The sequence below is a fragment of the Rattus norvegicus genome, chromosome 13 (genome assembly GCF_021556685.1).
Source record: "Rattus norvegicus strain SHRSP/BbbUtx chromosome 13, alternate assembly SHRSP_T2T, whole genome shotgun sequence".
In the NCBI taxonomy this organism is placed as follows: Eukaryota; Metazoa; Chordata; class Mammalia; order Rodentia; family Muridae; genus Rattus; species Rattus norvegicus.
The window spans coordinates 53,319,413-53,338,095 of NC_141546.1; the positions used below are offsets into that span (position 1 = coordinate 53,319,413).

General features: G+C 41.1%; 1 protein-coding gene across 8 annotated transcripts in view; it reads left to right on the forward strand.

Annotated features, from left to right (window-relative positions):
* Positions 1 to 18,683, forward strand: part of Dennd1b (DENN domain containing 1B) — a 231,516-nt gene that overhangs the window by 206,489 nt on the left and 6,344 nt on the right. For 7 of the 8 annotated variants that reach the window (XM_087580156.1, XM_087580157.1, XM_087580158.1 and 4 more), the window contains 2 exon segments: positions 17,145 to 17,221; positions 18,235 to 18,451. In XM_087580156.1, the coding sequence (XP_087436282.1) occupies positions 17,145 to 17,221; positions 18,235 to 18,451 (294 nt within the window). 8 annotated transcript variants of the gene reach the window in all.

Sequence of the window (18,683 nt, forward strand, 5' to 3'; positions counted from 1 at the left end):
GGAAGCTGCGTCCCTGTGCTGCCCGGGATCAAGGAACAGTTCTGTATCATTTATCACTAGCTGGGAGCAACTCAAAGGTTGAACAGTACTAATTTTTACTTAAAGTATATTGCTTTTCTCCATAGTAAGCCTAAACAGCCCTGAAGCCAAACCATCCAGGCATGGGACTGTGTGCATGTTTTTCTACGCCTAGATATTTTATTTGCCATAACTATTTAAAACTTCTGTGCAAATGCTGATATCACTAAAAATATTGGCAAACTGTTTAGAAAAATAGCAATGTAATCTCTTCTTTTAGAGTAGGCTCCTAAAGGTTTTAACCAATTAAACCTTGCATCTTTAGAAATGAGCTTTGGAGTGAAATCCATACGGTGCCTGCAGAGCTTCTCTGACAGCAGTCATGGCTCGCACAAGGTGAGGGCCAGAAAAGGACAACTTAGGGAGAAAGGGCTTCTCCGGCTCACAGTTTGGGGTGCAGTCCACTGGATCAGGAGGTCTGCGTGGCAGAGGTTTAAGCAGCTGGTCACATGGCCTACGTCAGGAGAACAAATGAGAAGAGCACTGAGAGTCCGCTCTGCTTTTCCACTCTAGTTCACTCTGGGATCACAGCCCGTGGAATGGTGTCACCCAGCAGTCTAGAGAACCTAAGCAATACAGGGAGTCCTCCCAGTTCCCTCCCAGTTATTACCATGGGATTCTAAACACCATAATGTGGAAGTCAAAAGGAGCCATCTCCACTCCAGATTTCGTCATCCTGACACCCAAACATATAACTGTAAAACCATGCTCTCCTTCCCTCCCTCCCTCCCTCCCTCCCTCCCTCCCTCCCTCCCTCCCTCCCTCCCTTCCTTCCTTCCTTCCTTCCTTCCTTCCTTCCTTTTGTCCTCACAGGCTCATAGCTATCCCACAATCCAAATGCATTTAGCACACGACCAGAAGTCCCTAGAGCCTTTACTACTGCCAGAATCTTACTCTCATCTGAGACTCAGGCCTTCTCTTAACTAACGTAACTGTACTATACAATGCCACTCCGTAAAGGAAGAATGATGGGACGGCAATGAGCTAACCAAATGAGACCAGCGGCCAGTAAGTAAGAAATCCTGCAGCTTCATGTCCGGTATCTGGCTCATGATAGAATCATCTGGATAAAAGGCTTGGTAGCCCCTTCCCTCTAGCTTCGCAACCTGGGGGACCATAGCGTCTGTGTTGAACCAGCTACAGTATGTACACTCAATTTTCTTCAGCTGATGTCTCCCACACTTTGGATCTTTAAAATTCGAGAGTCTGCATTGCGATTTCTACCCTCTTAGTTTCATTAAATGGCTCCTTAGGATATCTGTACTGGGACTGCAACCCTGTCACTCATTGCCTCACCTCAGCAGCTCTCTAGAACTTCGGTGTTCATTCCTGACACTCTTAGTTCTCTATCTTTTAAGCCTGCACAACCAGTAGGTGAACAAAGCTGCCAAGTTCAGGTGCCAGCTGTGCGTGTGCCTGGCTCCCTTGGACCACAGTGGCATCAGCATCTGTCTGCTGACCCTGAGAAAACACATCTCTAGATAGTTCCTTTAGAGCACAGAGCTCCTTCAGTAAATTCTCAATACAGGCCATCTACTTTCAGATAAACTTGCATTTTCACAACGTGGAGCCTATGACAAGTTAGGTCTTGCCCTCAAAACACATTTCTTATTGTCCCAGTGATCAATCTAGGTTTCATCCTTAATGTCATCCATCTCTAGCAATCTTGGCTGCTTTTAAACCAGCCTCGTCTGTAAGGTGAGGTTTGCCCATGCTCTCTTCTTACCACACTGTACTTTATCCATAGTTGGTGCCACTTTTTGCTCTCTCTCACTGTGGTCTTGGATGAGGGAAGAAAGCAGCCCACAGCCTGAGTTCTCTCCTGCCTTGATATTTCCCTCCACCATATACATGAGTTAGTTCATCTCGTCTATAGTCAGCCTCACACGAGTTTTCAGAAAACAGGAAGAGTACAGCCCGATTCTTGATGTCATTACCACATGAATAGAAGAGCTCAGATCCCAGTAGAGCCCTTGCTATTTGAAATTTCATGAGCCAGTCCTGTGTGCACACATTCTTGTCAGCACTCCTGTCTTCCAGCTCCAGGGAGAATGGCCTGCTCCTCTTTACGTATAGCATTCATGGTCGTTTTTATCCCAAAGTTCCAAATTCTTGCACATTCTTCCTATACCACTGTTCCAAAGACTATGAATCACATAGTAGGATTGATCACAGCGATCACACTGCTACCATTCCAAGGTTCTTATCGTTTTCTCATTTCTAGGACAAAATCGCTTTAAGAAAGGAAGGAAGGGTTTATTTTTGTCATGGTGTGAAGTCATGAGCCCTGGGGGTGGGGGTGTTGTAGACTTTAAGGCAGCGGGTCACATAGCATCTGCAGTCAGGAAGGAGTGAGTGAGAGCCTGAGCCTCTTTCTTCCTTTTCATTCAATTTGTGCCCCAACCTGTGGGACGGTGCTGCCCACGTGCAGGTGGATCTTCCTTTCATATTAGCCCTGTCGATCTAGAACAAGTTCACAGACCTGCCGTGATCATTTAAAAGCTCTCAAATCAACAGTCAAGATGAATAATCCCAGTGCTGTGAAATGTTTATGGGAATAAAGTGTGATTGCGTGTCTGATTTGGCCAGTGTTATACCCTTGTAACAGAATATTTGAGCTTGAGCACTGCATAAAGAACTGAAAAGTATTTTGTAGATGTTTGAAGGCTGGGTAAAGGCTCATGTGTCATAAAGACATAAAGATAATGGGCTACATTATCACAAGGCAGAAGGGCAGGACGTGTGGGTAGGAATGGTGGCGTTACATGACTTTGGGTAGGAACAGTCGAGCCTCAGCCGTCTTAGGAATGAAGGAGGCTAGTAGGTCTTTATGAAGAAGACCGCTCATCTAATAATTCAGCACCCATTGTGTCCAGGACCTTTCCTAGCTACCAGCTGTTAACAGAAGAGAAACATGGAAATATTTTGAATTCATGAGACTATTTTATAACAAACTAATTTCTCTATTTTTCCTTTTATTAAGCTTATTTTTCATAGACTATTATTAATTTCAGGTGTCATTATCAATTTCTGATTGTGTTACTAAAGCAGTCTTTGAAGGAAGTCATGGTGTGTTTAGAAAGTGGCCGGTACATCACATTCGCACATTAAACCAGGCAGCGCTTTTCTCTCTGCTTTTCGGACATCACTAATACGCTCAGTTCTTGACTGCTCACAAGTTCCAGTGCTCTAAATCACTCTTGTAAACTATTTTTTATCAGCTCTGTAATAGAGTATGTTAATGATGATATTTACCGGAGAGAACAGATTTTTTTGATGAGAAAAAAATACTTTGTTTTAAATAGAATTCCTTAAGATGAAAACATTTAAATCACAGGAATGCTTTTTCCAAACATCTAAGAGAATCTTCATACGCTAATTATTAAGATTTGCTTTCATAACAGAAGACATTTCAATTATAATTTATTAACTTGTTTTTTGTATTTCATGTTAATTTCTAGAAATGGATTTTTAAGTTGTATATATTTAAGGTATACAAAATGGCAAAACGATTATATTTAAGCAAATTAAGCAATAAATAAATTCTCCATCGCCTTCACAGATGACTTTCTGTGATTCCTAAGAGCACATTAGGCCTATACGGAGCACTCTTCCAATATGAGATACATTTTCATTACCGTGATCTTTCCCAAGTGCATTTGATAGAAAAATTAGTATAGAGCTAGACTGAACTTTGTTTTAAAAAGGAAATTGCGTTTGACATTCAGTGAAATAAAATATCCCTTTGTCTTGCTTTCTGCATTTTTAATTGATATATTGTTAACACCATACATTATTTTCCTAGGCTGCTGTAAGAATTATAAATAATATGAATAAATTATCTTCATAAATAATAAGTACAATAGTCTACAGTCGGTAGCAGCTGATATACACACGTATGTCTTGAGTGCCAAGTCTTTTGTAACAATGGCCCTATTAGACTTTTCTCTCTTGTGAAATTCCTGTCCTTAGTCACTTGACAGCACTGCGGCCACAGACGTAGCAGGTATTCATCTTCTTTCTAAGTGGTGTCCTGACTGCTGACTTTAGCATATGATTTGAAAAGCAGTATGCATCTTGTATTATGAATAAATCTCTCGTCTGTAACTTTGTAAGATGGTGTTTGGTTTTTTGTCAGCTACATTAAACAGTGACTCTGAATGGACTTGTCTCATCCTCTTCTGAGTTTTTTTAATTATCAGACCCAACTGTGAAAAGCTTTTCCAGTGTCCACCAAGACTTGCCAATGAAAGACTGTTTTTATTTGATTTTCGGAATATTAAGTGAAATTGTCATCATTTGCATTATAAGAATGTATCTCTATTTAACACAAGCAAAGTCTATAGTGTGCGTGCTATCAAGAAGAATTTAAATATACTTTGCTTTGGAGTAGACTGTGAATCTATAATCTATTCCCAGCAAATAGTAATTTGTGTGCTGGTCTGCTAATTAGTATGGCTATTTTCTGTTTTGTTGATGAGGCTTAAATAAATGTCAAGGGTACAGCCATGAAGAGCTCCCAATTAGGCTTCACATTTGTAAAATCCAGCCCTTCCCCTTTTGTGTGGAGATGACAGTTCTAACAGCCGCCCTAGCCTAACAGGACTCCAGGGAAAGGATCCTTCTCTGATTTTATTGAAAGTAGGGCCTGTTTGGTCCAGCGAGAATACTGCTATCGGTCCTGGTGCCGAGCAGCTCTCGTCCTATGGACTTACCCCTTGTCAGTTTTATATTAATGGAATCCTAAAGCATTAGTGAACAATGTTAGACCACTCATTCTAATTCTGTCATAAGAAATTGTCTAAAATGCATAGAAAAAATTTAAGAATAAGAGAAAAATCCCTTTTAACAGTAAATTTTAAACTGTAAACCTGAACTAGGATCTGCTTTAAAGGATTAAAACATTTTTTGGCTTAGTCCAGCAATTTTTCTCTCTGTCTGCGTCTCTCTCTCTCTCTCTCTCTCTCTCTCTCTCTCTCTCTCTCACACACACACACACACACACACACACACACACACACACTCGGCTAACAACTCTACTAGTGAACAAGCATGAGAGCTCAGCCATCATGAGTCAACACTGACAGATGGATGGCCCTAAGCAAAGCATTTCACTGTGACAAAATCTTGTGGAAGAGGACTGGGGAAGCTTTCTGTTGCTAAGCCTGAGTAAAACCCTGGCACACATATCACTTTTAACTGTGTCATGCCCAAGACAAAAGCCAGTCTGCCAGAGTTTGCCCCTTTCCACCATCCAGACAGTTCATGTAAGTCTTTGCAGGAAAGGCTGGTCTTTCCCTTACAGTCTACAATGTCCTTTACAATGAATACCTACTAGGAATGGAGTCAGGACTTCGTACAGTGCTCATGAACGGAACAGGGTTAAGAGCCTTGTTACTATCACACGCTACAATACTCATATACAAACTCATATACAATGCTCATATACAAACTAGCAGTTTGAAATGAGAACAGTTCTTCCTTAAGTAAGTGATGAAGAAATTTTCATTATAAGATATGACTGATAATTTTTTCTATATACATGCTCACTAAAAATGAAATTTTGATGTTTCTTTATATGTCAAATTGTTTAAAAGTCATTCTAACAGAATTAAATAGCTAGGACAAGTTTATAATTTATGAATAGTATACTTTCATCTTTAAAAAATGTGCCCTAAAGGTAGATATATGTATATATACATGTATATGTGTACACACATACACACACACACACACACACACACACACACACACACACACGTAATTTCATAGCCACAGAAGGGTGTGTGTGGATGACAACAAAATCCCACCATCTTATTATCTTCATTGAATATGATAATCAGACAGTTCATATTTTATGGGTAGTAACTGCTTTACACACTACAAATGTATACAATGTGTTCTTACAGTATAAGTGCAATTTAAAATATAAAACTTAGATGCTGTTAAATTATGTAGCTCATAAAAAAGCAAGAAACTCATGTGTTGTGTGTAGTTTACAGTAACATATTAATGTCAAAGTTTTCTTTATAAGAGTTAGCGGACTCCGAAACATAACTAATGAATGGTAGCACTCCTTGTTAAGACCTAGGGAGTGTACAAAGTTGCTATAGTTGCCACTTGTAGTGACACATGCCAGAAACGTCACAAGTTCAAAGTCAGCCTAAGTTACATAGCATGATTCTGAAGGAAGTAACCACTCACTTCTTCACAGGAAAACATAATAATAAATAACAAATCAAGATAAATAATTGTGTTGGCATGGGTTAGAGGAGGGCAAGTAAAGTTAAGAATATGCAGTTTTGTAAAATAAGTTTTACATAAGACATACAGTTACTTTTATAGTTTGAAATTACATCATTCCCTCCAAGCCTTTCCACATACCCGTTCCTACTGTCCCTCAGATTTGTGGTCTTTCACTAATTGTTGCGTACAGATATGTATGTACATATTCTCCTCAGCCTGTGCATTGTTAGTTACACACATGTCTTCAGGACTCACCACTTGGTATCCACACCCAGCTGGTGCTTTTCACTGGAGAAGCAAGTTCCTCCACCTCAGCTCTGATAGCTGCCTGTTCTTTGTGTGCAGCTGAGAACTCTTGGGCTTTCTCCTGTCCACATTAGACATGTCTGCTGTCGTCTTTGTTCAGCCCATGGTTAGGTACTCATCAGTTCTGGTATTGCTAGGAGACACCTCTCACAGTAAACTTCCAGGACCTCTGCTTCTGCCCCCTCTTCCACAATGTCCCGAGCCTTAGCTGCTGCCGGGTTTGTTTGTTTGATATGTATGTATGTATGTATGTATGTATGTATGTATGTATGTATGTATGTATCACATTGAAACTGGGTTCCACAACGCTGCATTTTGATCTGTAGTGACTTTCTGCAGTGTTTTTCATCTGTTGCAAAGAAAAGTTTCCTTGATGAGGTCTGAGGACCTCACATATCTTTGATATGGCGACAGATATTTAGAATGTAGCTAGAGTTCATGCTAGCTTAGTAAGGTGATTGTAGGCTCTCCTTCAAGATCGATGACTTCACTAGCACTGGGTAGATGGCTAGGTTCAGCACCGGGAACAGTTTCCTTCTCTCTGAACAGGACCTATGAAGACAAATGAGTAACAACCATGATAAGCAGCCACTTTTGATTTTATTTTGGCTCGATATTGAAAGCATAATTAGGGTAAATTGCTACTTGACGTACTGGGGAAATGTTTTAAATGCTTTAAAGGATAACACTTTTTGAAATACGTTAAGTGAGCATGACCATAAAATATTGCCTAAATAAAACTATATTATAGCAATGTATATTCCAGGTTTTCCTCAAATTGGATTTAACCTAATTTACCCTGTAACTTACACAGTTGATTTTCTGGTAAAATGTACAGGTGGGGTATTGTTAATTAGGAGGAAGTTATTTTCTCCTATGGAACGGTATTTCTTTCAAACATTCATATTTGGTTGTAGTTAAAATTGTTTCAAAAAGAAACAAATGGGTTCTGGATTACAAGTATGCCCTCTAGTGGAAGTTGTGTGCAACATTAGAAAGTAATTTGTAGTGCCAGACACTGAAGCATTAGCTGTCTGTCACTCAGTAATTGGGATTTAACCTAAATTAAACTTTGCAGAGACTTGGTATATTACAAAGCATAACAGAAAGTGGTCATATTTGTGTAAATATATCATACATAATTTTTTTAAAAATTGACATTTTAATGTGAGAATTTACTCTTCAAATAACAAGTATAAAATCTCAAAACAAAGATGAAATGTACTCAGTTTTTCCATTTAGTAAATCTAGTTAATGAATATTGCCATTATAGACTTTATATACAAACGTGGGAAAATATTTTCCCTCTGTTTTCTGTCCTTTATCTTTTTAAGGTTTTTTTTTTAATAGTAGCTTATTCCCATTATAAATTCAGGATCTTCGACTAGACTGCCACTTCTCAAAGGATCACTAATTTTTTTCTTCTTCACTGAGGTATTTAATGCTTAATCATATTGTTTTGTGATAACTAGTAATTTCTTACACTGAAAAGCTAGCTGTAAAACCGCTGGTCAAATTTGCATTTTCAAATGTTAAAGACCTAAAGGGTAGTGGGATTTAAGACACAGTTGGTGTCACCCAGCACATGTACAGCCCTTGAAAGCTGGCTTCCTAATACGGAGCTTGAAGCCATGTTTGATGCAGGTGCTCGTGCATCCTGTGAGTTAGTTCCCATGCTTTAGCCTCCTGGAATATTACCAGGCCAGCTTATCATAGTCTCTGAGCGACAGGGCAGAGTGAACCCTAAAGCGCTCTGTTTCCAGGATGAGTATTTTGCCAAACCAGGGGTCTTGTCAACTCCAACACTTGATGATTTTTTTAAGTTAATAAAAAGAAAGCTAGAAAAGATTAAGACTAAATTAAATTGAGCCTCTGTTAATGCACTGGTGGTGTGATTTGGACAGAGTGAATGTATCCTCCAGGAGAGTCCCATTTAACTATCAGAGTAAGCCACTTCCTGGCTTTCGAGGCCATGTGTCTCCTCGGAACCTCCAGTATTGTTAGTCCTGCCAGTTTAGCTTTGAAGATCACTTGCTTTTTTTTGAAGTTCTTAAGGGCCATGATTTACAAATACAGGAAGACTTCTATATTCCCTCTCTGCCAATCAGCCTTGTCACTTAAGAGGAGGGAACAGAAATATCTGAGTCTTTACAGTATGGCGAACGCAGACAAGAATAGCAACTCTGTCCTATGGATGGTCTGTGAACACACACCTTTCCTAACCTAAGCCTGATGAGCTGTGAAATGATGGTGAGCGATGGCCTCTGTGGGCTATTCTGAGAACTAGAGTCTGTTACCCATTGCTTTCAAAGCTCACGACACTCAGTTTCATATTAAGGTAATATTTTCCCATTTTATTTACAATAACTATACACACATGAGGAGGTCAGGTGGAGAGAGGGAGGTGGGGAGAGAGGAGGAAACAAGGGAGGGAGGGAAAGAGGTGGGTACAGACAGAACGTCTACTCTGGAAACAGAATGCACTGTACACGTTGATGGTGGGGCTCAGCTTCTGGGTGTTCTGCACCCTATTTCCTTGTTAATGTTCTTCATCTCACTTGTTTTGCTTTATTTTCTTTTTGTTTTATTCAATTGTGGTCATTTTTTTTTCCTGTTTCAGAATGCAGTGTTCATTAAATCTGCTTATGAGGTCACTGGAACTATTTTTCATCTATTCTATCATGATGTATTGCTTTGTTTTCTATCAATTCCACTTGACTCTTTCTTAAAATTCCCATTTTTGCTATCATTCATTCCTCATGCATTGTTTATCTGTTCATTGTTGTCTCATAATTCTTAATTGAATTCTGGACTTTATGTAGAGAGTATTATATTTGCATCTGTAAATGAGTGTGCTTTTTCTTTTCTAATGGCATTATTACAAGAGGGTTTGTGTGTCTGGAATTGGATTTTATTATTGATAAACATATCAGTAGAATGCTATGATCTTGTGCTTTTGTAGAATACTTCTGGAGAAAGTTCTAGTTCTCTCAGTTTTCTTGATTCATCCTAAGTTTCTGAAGTCCTGTCTACATGAGCCACATTCGGGCAGGGCTGAACTTGGTCCAGGCCTTGTGGCTTTTCTGTGCTCTGGTATATCTTCAGTCTTAGGTAAGCCATGTCCCTTTACCTCCACAGCAGGCTTTAGGGCAGGTCAGAAGAGCACTACAGATTTCCTGGGACTAGAATTTGAGTGTTGCTAACTGCTTTATGTTCTGGGAACAGAACGAGGCGCCTATTCTAAATCACTGAGTCGTCTCTCCAGCCTTTAAAAGTAAGGACACATTTTGATACTGTCCCATCTTCTCATGACTGGTGTCAGGCTTCCATAAGACCTTAGCTTTTTACCCAATGAAACAAGAATCATCAACTCAATTCATTCAATCTCACAAATCATCAGACTTGTTAGTCCTTCCAGTCCCCCTAAGTGCACCAGCAGGAGGCTGTTCAATCCTCAGGCTCGGTGCAGCCTCCTGCCTCACTGCGTCCTGCCTTCCTGCATTATCATCCCCGTCTCTAGTACAACCCCACTTTAAAGTCAGGTTGAGACTTCGCTCTGTAGGCAGCCTTTCTTTCACAGCTCCAGGACACCCTGAGGAAGCAGGTGATAATAGAAAAGAGAGTGTCAGTGGGCTCTGCACACCTGGGACAGAGTCCCAGCTCTGTCCTTTCTGATTCTTACCCAAGTACTTGCTAACACTTGCCCTATCATACACACCTGGAAAGTGTTCAGCACAGTTTGTGGTGAAGTGAGCTCTTCAAGGAAACATCTAAAACGGAAGGAAAGAAACCGTCTGCAAGTCTTTACCTGTGCTTCAGTTACTACCACTAAACATTTAAAAAATATTTTAAAGTTCTTTTCAAATAACAAAACCACTGTGCATGTTCAAGGCACTGTTCTGTGATATTTCCATATTCCAAAATGGCTTTTATGCATAACACCGGGCGTTTGCTGTAGACTTTGTCTCAGCAGAAGCCTTTCTGGATTTTGGTTGCCTCACTCCACACAGGTGATTTACATACATGCAGGCAGTAACACATACAAATCTTTAAAAAGAGATTAGGTTATGTTTTCTAAAACATAGTACATACACACACACACACACACACACACACACACACACCCCTGTAATCCCAGCCTTGTGCAGCACTGTGAAGCAGCCGAGGCCAATCTGAACTTCACAGAGTCTGTCTCAGAAATGTTACATACGTTATCAGAATCTCAATTCTGTGAAGGCGAAACAAGTTGTTTGCTGTTTCACCTGCTCATATCAATCCTATCCCTCCCACCCCACCCCCAACCCAATCCCCACCCTACCCCACCCTTGAGCTTAAGCTGCAGTTTGCCTCGTTAGCATTGTTTGCCATCTAGTGATCAGAGCGGTAAGTGCAAGCTTACCAGGCTCCTTGGCTTTGGCCATTGTACAGTCTGATATGCTTCCCAGAAGGCATTGCAAGGGAGGGAGCATTTCTCTTGCTATTGCAACCAGACTGAATTTGCTTCTTGAGTTCTCCTCAAACACTGAGTTGTGGGGTCTTGTGACTTAGTCCTTCTCTGTGAGATCGTGTGTGTTTTCTTTCCTTTAAACAGTTCCTGTCTGCATCAGTCTTCTTTATTTCACTCAGTGTCTACACGGGGTCAGCTCCAGGAAGGGAAAGAAGCATCGTCAGCTTTCATTGCACAGATAGACGTTCCTTTTCAATACTGTAACATTTTCCCACCGTCCTAGCAATAACCTTGTGAATTTTCACACACTAAATATGCACTCTGTATTTTCATGGAAGCAGACTTGTATTTTACAATTATACATGTTCAGAATTTAGATTGAGATTTGTGACATTCAGTTCTAAGTCTCATTTTTAATTTCTTGTTTCTAAGTGATAGAAGCTTTGCCTGCCTTATCTTCTTTTTATTTTATTTTATTATTTTTTTTTATTTTTAACCATGTGTCTGTGTGCATCAGTTTGTGTGAGGGTTTGTAAACGTGACCAGAAGTCTCAGCAGCCTGCAAAATTACAGGCAGTTGTGAGACACCCAAGGGTACTGGGAAATGAATGCAAGTCCTGCAAAAACAATACATGCTCTTAGCCATGGAGCCATCCAGCCTCTGTTTTATATTCCCAGGGTGCTTCTTCCCTGCGTAACACCTGGATCCGAGAAGGCGTGGTAATCGCCCTCCTGTCTGTAACTCTAAGTGACTAATGGGTTGCGGGGTTTATTTCCTGTTTGCAGTATGTTTATTCCTCATGCAAAGGAGATAGTTATTATTATTATTGAATGTGCGCCATGGAAATGCATATAGTTGGTGCTTACGGCATGTTTGTGGAATGAAGAGGTGCTAAGAACTAAAAACAGATGCACCCTTAACGTGAAGATCCAACGTTTAGTAAGATCCTAGAAGACAGTTGAGCCTGTGACCTTCTGTGCTCTACATCATCTGGGAATCCAGCGTTGGTTCTTTCTGGCCACCTTTGCCAACATTCTCATCCCCCACATTCTCCGGCTAAATCTATGGTGACTCTCTGTGACACCGTGTTACATAGGTCCAGCTGTCTTTGTAATAAGTGTGTGCCACCTAGTGATCAAAAGAGTAACTGCAAGTTTTAGGGGCCTAGAAAGCATGAGTACCATGATAACGAACCAAGCCAGGATGAACTTCCCATGTTTCCAGATTGTCCCAGTGGAGGGACCTTGTAGTTATTTATCATCAGCTCCTTAGCACCTGTGACCTTTCAGAACTCAGGGAATGGAGTTCCTTTGGGCTCTCATTGTTAGGTCAGATTCTTACCAAGTGCTCTCACAGCAGAGATAGCTTAGTAGAAGCTAATTTAAGTCACACTTTTTGTGCTTGTTGGTGTGATGGTCAGAGTTTGTGTAGTTTTTATTCACTAGACTAACATGCATAAGGACACAGAGCCCTCTTCTTGCTGATTCTTGTGCCTCAATTATAGCCTAATGCCTGGGCACAGAAAGATGGTCCTTCAGTCTTCATTGAGGTAATAAATGGGCCTATGCCCCTCTGTGCCTCAGGAACACTGAAGCGGCTGATGTCAGCCAGAAAAATGCTCAACAAACTGTGCTGAATGGCTTTATGTCAGCTTGACACAAACTAAAGTCATCAGGGAAGAGGGAACCTAAAGTAAGAGAATGATAATCATAATCAGTGATTGATGGGGAGGGCCCAGCACATTGTGGGTGGGGCCCTCCCTGGGCTGGTATTGAAACAGACAGAGCTTCCATGCGGAGCAAGCCAGTAAGCAGCACCCCTCCACGGCCTCTGCATCAGCTCCTGCCTCCAGCTTCCTGCCCTGTGTGAGTTCCTGTCCTGACTTCCTTCAGTGATGGACGGTAAGATGACGTGTAAGCCAAATAAACCCTCCCTCCCCACCTTGCTCTGGCCGTGATCTTTCACCACAGCAAAAGTAACCCTAAGACAAGAACCTACCTGCTATATATGCAGATATTTGTTTGTTCAGGAAGCGTCAGCTGCCTGCTTTGGAGAAAGGACAAGCCGATGTCAGTGGGAAAAATCACATACCTATTCTGTTTAGCTTCTAACGTGTTCTGTTTTACTTTCAGTTGCTATGATAAACCAAAAGCAACTTGAGGAGCAAAGTGTTTGTTTCCACTTACAAGTAACAGTCTATCCTAGCAAAAGGCAAGGCAAGAGCTTGAAGCAGAATCACGGAGGAATGCTGCTTACTGACTGGTTCCCAGGCATGCATTCAGTTACCTTTCTTATGTTGCCCAAGTCTACCTGCCTGGGGTGGCACTGCCCACAATGGGCAGAGAGCCTCCTGCATCAGTTAACAATTAAGAAACTGCCCCCTTAGACATGCCAGCAGGGTAATGTGAAGAAGGCAGTTCTTCTGTTCTCTCTTCCCACGTGTGTCAAGTTGACAGTCAAGGTTAGCCATCACCCGGAGAAATGAAGGCACCAATGAGACAAGACAGCAAACAGTGCAGGGGAAGACACACAGGAGGCCCACAGTGCAGATGCCAGCAGTGGCTCGAGTCTTCATTGGATATAGGTTAACATCTACAAAAAAGGAAACTGGTTATTGGTTGGTTTTATGTGTTCCTAAAAATCTCACATGAATTTCTCTTGTAAAGTACACTGGTTTGTAGCATCTCCATGAAAATTGATAGAGGTAGGAAGTGTGAAATAACAGGTTTTCTGATGAGGTTCTTTTCATGACTTAAGAGATTGTGCAAAGAGTGTTTTGGGTGAAATACTTGAGAGCTGTCGTCAGGCAGGCAGCTGTGGGATTAAGGCACCTTGGGGCATCCAGGATCTGCAGCACAACAGGAAATGGTGTGTCCTCTGTTGCCGCTGTCCCTGTTCTCATGCTGTGTGTGACTTGGACTTGGATTTATTGTGGAGTTCATTTAGGCTCTGAAATGGTAAGTGGGAAGAACCTTACTGTGTGTATGTGGGGGCTTTGCAGAATACTTAGCAAAAATATTGTCATGTACTTCCTGCTTAGTATTCTCCTCTTCTTAAATAGTGTGACTTTAACAAGCGGCAACTGAGTTAGTCATTTTGTTTGACATTTCAGTTGTTTATTAGAACGTGGCAAATGGCAGCCATGCTCACACAGGTAGAGTTCACTGCAATGACACTAGAGCGTCACATCGTTTGTTCCTTGCTTTTGCTGTTTTGGGAAGCAGAGTAAGATCGATCTTCCCTCCCAGAACTAATGTTGTGGTATCAACACATAGGTGTTGTTTCTAGATAGTTCTGAGAACTTTGTCCAACTGAAGAAGCTTTGGTTTATGTGGCAAACTGACATAGTCTTAGTCCTTCGGTACTTTCTCTTTTCTTTTTCCTTCTCTTTTTTTGGAGTAAATTTTTTTATTGGATATTTTTTTATTTAGATTTCAAATGTTATTCCCTTTCCCGGTTTCCCGGACTTAAGTCCCCTATCCCATCCCTCTCCCCTTCGTCTACAAAATTGTTCCCCTCTCCAACCAGCCCCACCTCCTGTCCTCAGTACTTTCTAATCATTAGACTCATGGGGAACTTGTTACACATTTTAGTCACAGATCACAAGTGCTTATTCTGTGTGTGTGTGTGTGTGTGTGTGTCTGTGTGTCTGTGTGTCTGTGTGTCTGTGTGTCAATGTTTCTTCACCTTAGGAGCATTGGCCCCAAGGGGTGAGCAGGTGGAGCAGTTCTTGACACCCAAAAGACTTATTCTGTAGTGCAACAAATGGAGACGTCTGTGGGCTGGGAGACAGGCAGTTCTCCCCTTAGGGGTTGTTGCTAGGGGCAAATTCAAGGTGAAAGTTCCCCACCCAGAAGGATGGTACACGGTTTTGAGCACCATGACACCAAGTTTTCATCTCTGAGTGACATTATCCAAAGTCTTTTCTGAGATCATGTCAGAGAAGACATGGGCCTGCTTCAACAGGTAAAAGGCAGATGATTTAAAAATATAAACCTTATGTTTGAAACATTGAAGCATGTGTAACAGTAAAGCAAACATTTTAGAATTCCTCAGGTCTTCTTTATGTAGCTTTAACTCTCAGTGGGGAGGTCAAGGCCAGTCCCCTGCGCCGGATTATTTTCAAGAGAAAACCTAACCGTGAATCCTTTAACCTGGGACTTTCCTAAGATGTGTGTCTTGAAGATAAACATCTTTTAAGTCAAAATTCAAAGACAGGGTGTTTCGAATATTAATAATAACTGGTGGTTTGAAATGTACTAAGTATATACAAGCCATGACAATATTTAAAATAACCTCATATTGTCATCAGTTTAGAGATACTGGGACAGTGACTTACCCTTAGAAATAAAAGCCCATCAACAACTTCTACACTTTTTTTGTCTATATTGTATTTTAATATAGTGCTAAATAATAAAGGTATTTTTATGAAATTCTAACAAGTATGAAAGGAATAATCATGCTAATGAAAAGTAGACCCACCAGTGGTTATGGCAGGTGAATGGAACCATCAAGGGAAAAATTGAGGTAAGTTGGAATGAGTGACAAGGCCAGCCGCGCCCAAAGCATGTTACAAAACTCAGCATCACATGCCTACAGTACACTGTAAAGATGCCCATCACCACATGGCTCATGATGACCAGAAACAAACATCAGTCACTGGAAATGGAATCTGCACCACCACATAAACTGCCAGTTTTCAGGAAAAGAGGATAGGACACAATGTTTTAGACATGTTTTACATGGCTGGCACAAAGGAAAGGGGAAAGTGAAGGTGTCCAGGAGACTGTAGACATGGCAACCACAGGCAGCACCGACCTGTGTCATCTGACCCAAAGATGAAATGTATGGATATAGTCTATATGATATAAAATATTAAAGGTAATTGTTAATTTGTAGATGTCACAATTTTTAAATTGCGCTAAAGACATCTTGGAGCTAGAAAGATGGTTCAGCGCTAAAAACCCTTCATGGAGGACTCAGATCTCTGAAACTTCATGGAGTCTCACAACAGTCTGTAACTCTAGTTCCAGGAATCTGACACCCTGCTCTGGCCTCTGCAGGCACCAGGCATGCAGTGGTGCACATACATGCATACATACATACATACATACATACATACATATGTACATATGTACATACACACACAAGCATACATACATATATCCACATACATACATTCATACATACATACACACAAACATCCATACATACACATACATACATTCATACATACATACACACACTCATACACATAAGATAAATCTTTAAAAACAAATATTTGTTAAAAATACATACCTAGGGCTGGCCAGACAGCCGAGCAGGTAAAGGTACTTATTACCAAGCCGGATGGCCTGAGTTCAATTCCAAGAACCTACAGAGTAGAAGGACAGAACCAACTCCCACAAGTTGTCGTCTGGTTTCCACATGTGTATTATGGAATGCATGTGCATACAAACAAATCAGTCAGTCAACATGAACATTTTACATTTTAGAACATTTAATGAATATATAATATAGTATTTTCAGGTAAAAATAATAAATCATTACTTTTAAAATCTTGGTTTTGAGAGTGGGTTCTTCAGATCCAACACTGAGATCATCTAAAAATGTTACAATCGGAGCCCCAACGCTGCAGAACCTCTGGAGAACCAGAGCCTACATTTTGCAGCTTTATAAACCACCTGGCATTATATTCATTTATATACTTAGAATTGAAAGCACTTTCTAAAACACTTAGACTTGAAGGAGATGTGATAGGGAATAAAATTGGCAACTCTTGGTGTGTCTTTTAAAAATGTGATGGTTGCATGTGGATGCATGGTGTGACTGTCCACATGTGTATTTCCAGTTGTTCTTGCAAAGCTAGGAAGTGCTGATTCTTTTTTAAATGCTGCTTTGTTCTTTTTCTCCTTGTTCTATCTAATTTGTCAGGTTAGTGGATGACATTCAAAGCTTTGAAAACATATTTCTAAGTATTTCTTCTAAAAATCACATTGTTCCTTTAAAATTATTAAAGAGGCATTTCAAATCAGTAACTCAGCTTATTGTCAATGTATCTTTCAGGCACACTTGAAAAGGCCCCATAAGAGCCTCGACGGCACCCTGTATGATGATGATGATGACATCGAAAGGGCAAGCAAGTGAGTCCAGCACTTTGGGCCTATCCAGTGGATGGTGTTAGACACCAGTAAAGTCCATGCTCTGCTCCCTCACAATGTCCATCAACAAACAGAAATGGCACCCCTTGCAACACTGTGAGGAGTGAGGCTTGGGACAGGGCAGGCACAATAGACTTGAAATGCCATGTTCTTGGGAAGCAGAGTTATCTACAGAGGTGTCCGAGGAGGGGAAAGTATGGCACAGATGAGGTCAGCTTCTCACCCCACACTGAAAGAAGTTGGCGACAGTCAGTCAGACTGAGCCAAGGCAGGCTTAAGGGGAGGATACCGCCACAGCCATCCCAGGAAGGAGATTCAGAATGTTACTGGATACGAAGGATGGAAAACTGTATAAACTTCACTTTGTTTAGCAATTTTAAGATACATTCTAATAAAATGGACATTCTACATATGAAATAAATCTGTCTACATAGGAGAATATCAATTCTTCTCTAAAATAGAGTAAGAAAAGGACAACCATATACTGGAGTATACTGGAATGTTGCAAACTTTCTAAGTGTTCATTCTAATGTTTCTAGGGAATCCCCAAATCCTATAGCATGAGATTGATGGAAGTCCGACTTCAGATTATCAAGCCATGACTTTGTGTTTATTTGTTCTTACCGTGTGTGCTTCAGTTTTTCAGTATTTGAGATAGATGTTTGCATGACTGTGGAGACTTTGACCATGTCCCTGCCAGCCCTTCAAACCCCTCCTCTCCTCTCTCCTTCCTTTTCTCTCTGTCTCCTGTTTCCCTCTTCTTTCTTCCCCACCTTCCTTTCCTCCTCTTAACCCTTCCCCTCCCCTTCTCCTGTTTCCTTTCTGTAACCCAGACTAGCCTCACACTTGTAATCCTCCTGCCTCAGCCTCTAGACTGCTGGGATTAAAAGGGAGCATCACCCTCCCCTTCAGCTGTCATTTTGTTGTTTTGCTGACATAGTGAGTGAGTTGAGACTCAGCCTGTGCTGACTCCTCCACCTTCTTTCTCTCCTCAGGATATCTTCTGAAGACGGTGAAGAAACATCTGCCTATTTCTATGAGAGCGACGACTCTGTTGATGCACAGGTGAAGGCTCCTTACTCAGGTGAGATGGATTTACTGGGCGAGATCCTGGACACGCTGAGCACACACAGCTCTGACCAAGGAAAGCTGGCACCCGCCAAGAGCCTGGATTTCTTCAGATCCATGGACGACATTGACTACAAGCCCACGGTTAGTTGACTTTAACTTACAGAGGAATGGAAGCACTCTTGCCCTTGCCGAGGCCACCCAATCAGATAAATAAACTTAGTTCACAGAAGCATTTTCCCTCTAGGTAGGTACAGAAACTTCAAAGTATGATAAAAAATGTAATTCGTATAGATTATTCCTGCTACTAAAACTGCTGCAGGATCCACTGCCCTGGCGCTACCAGACAATGCCCTTTTCCATGTCGGTGTCTAAT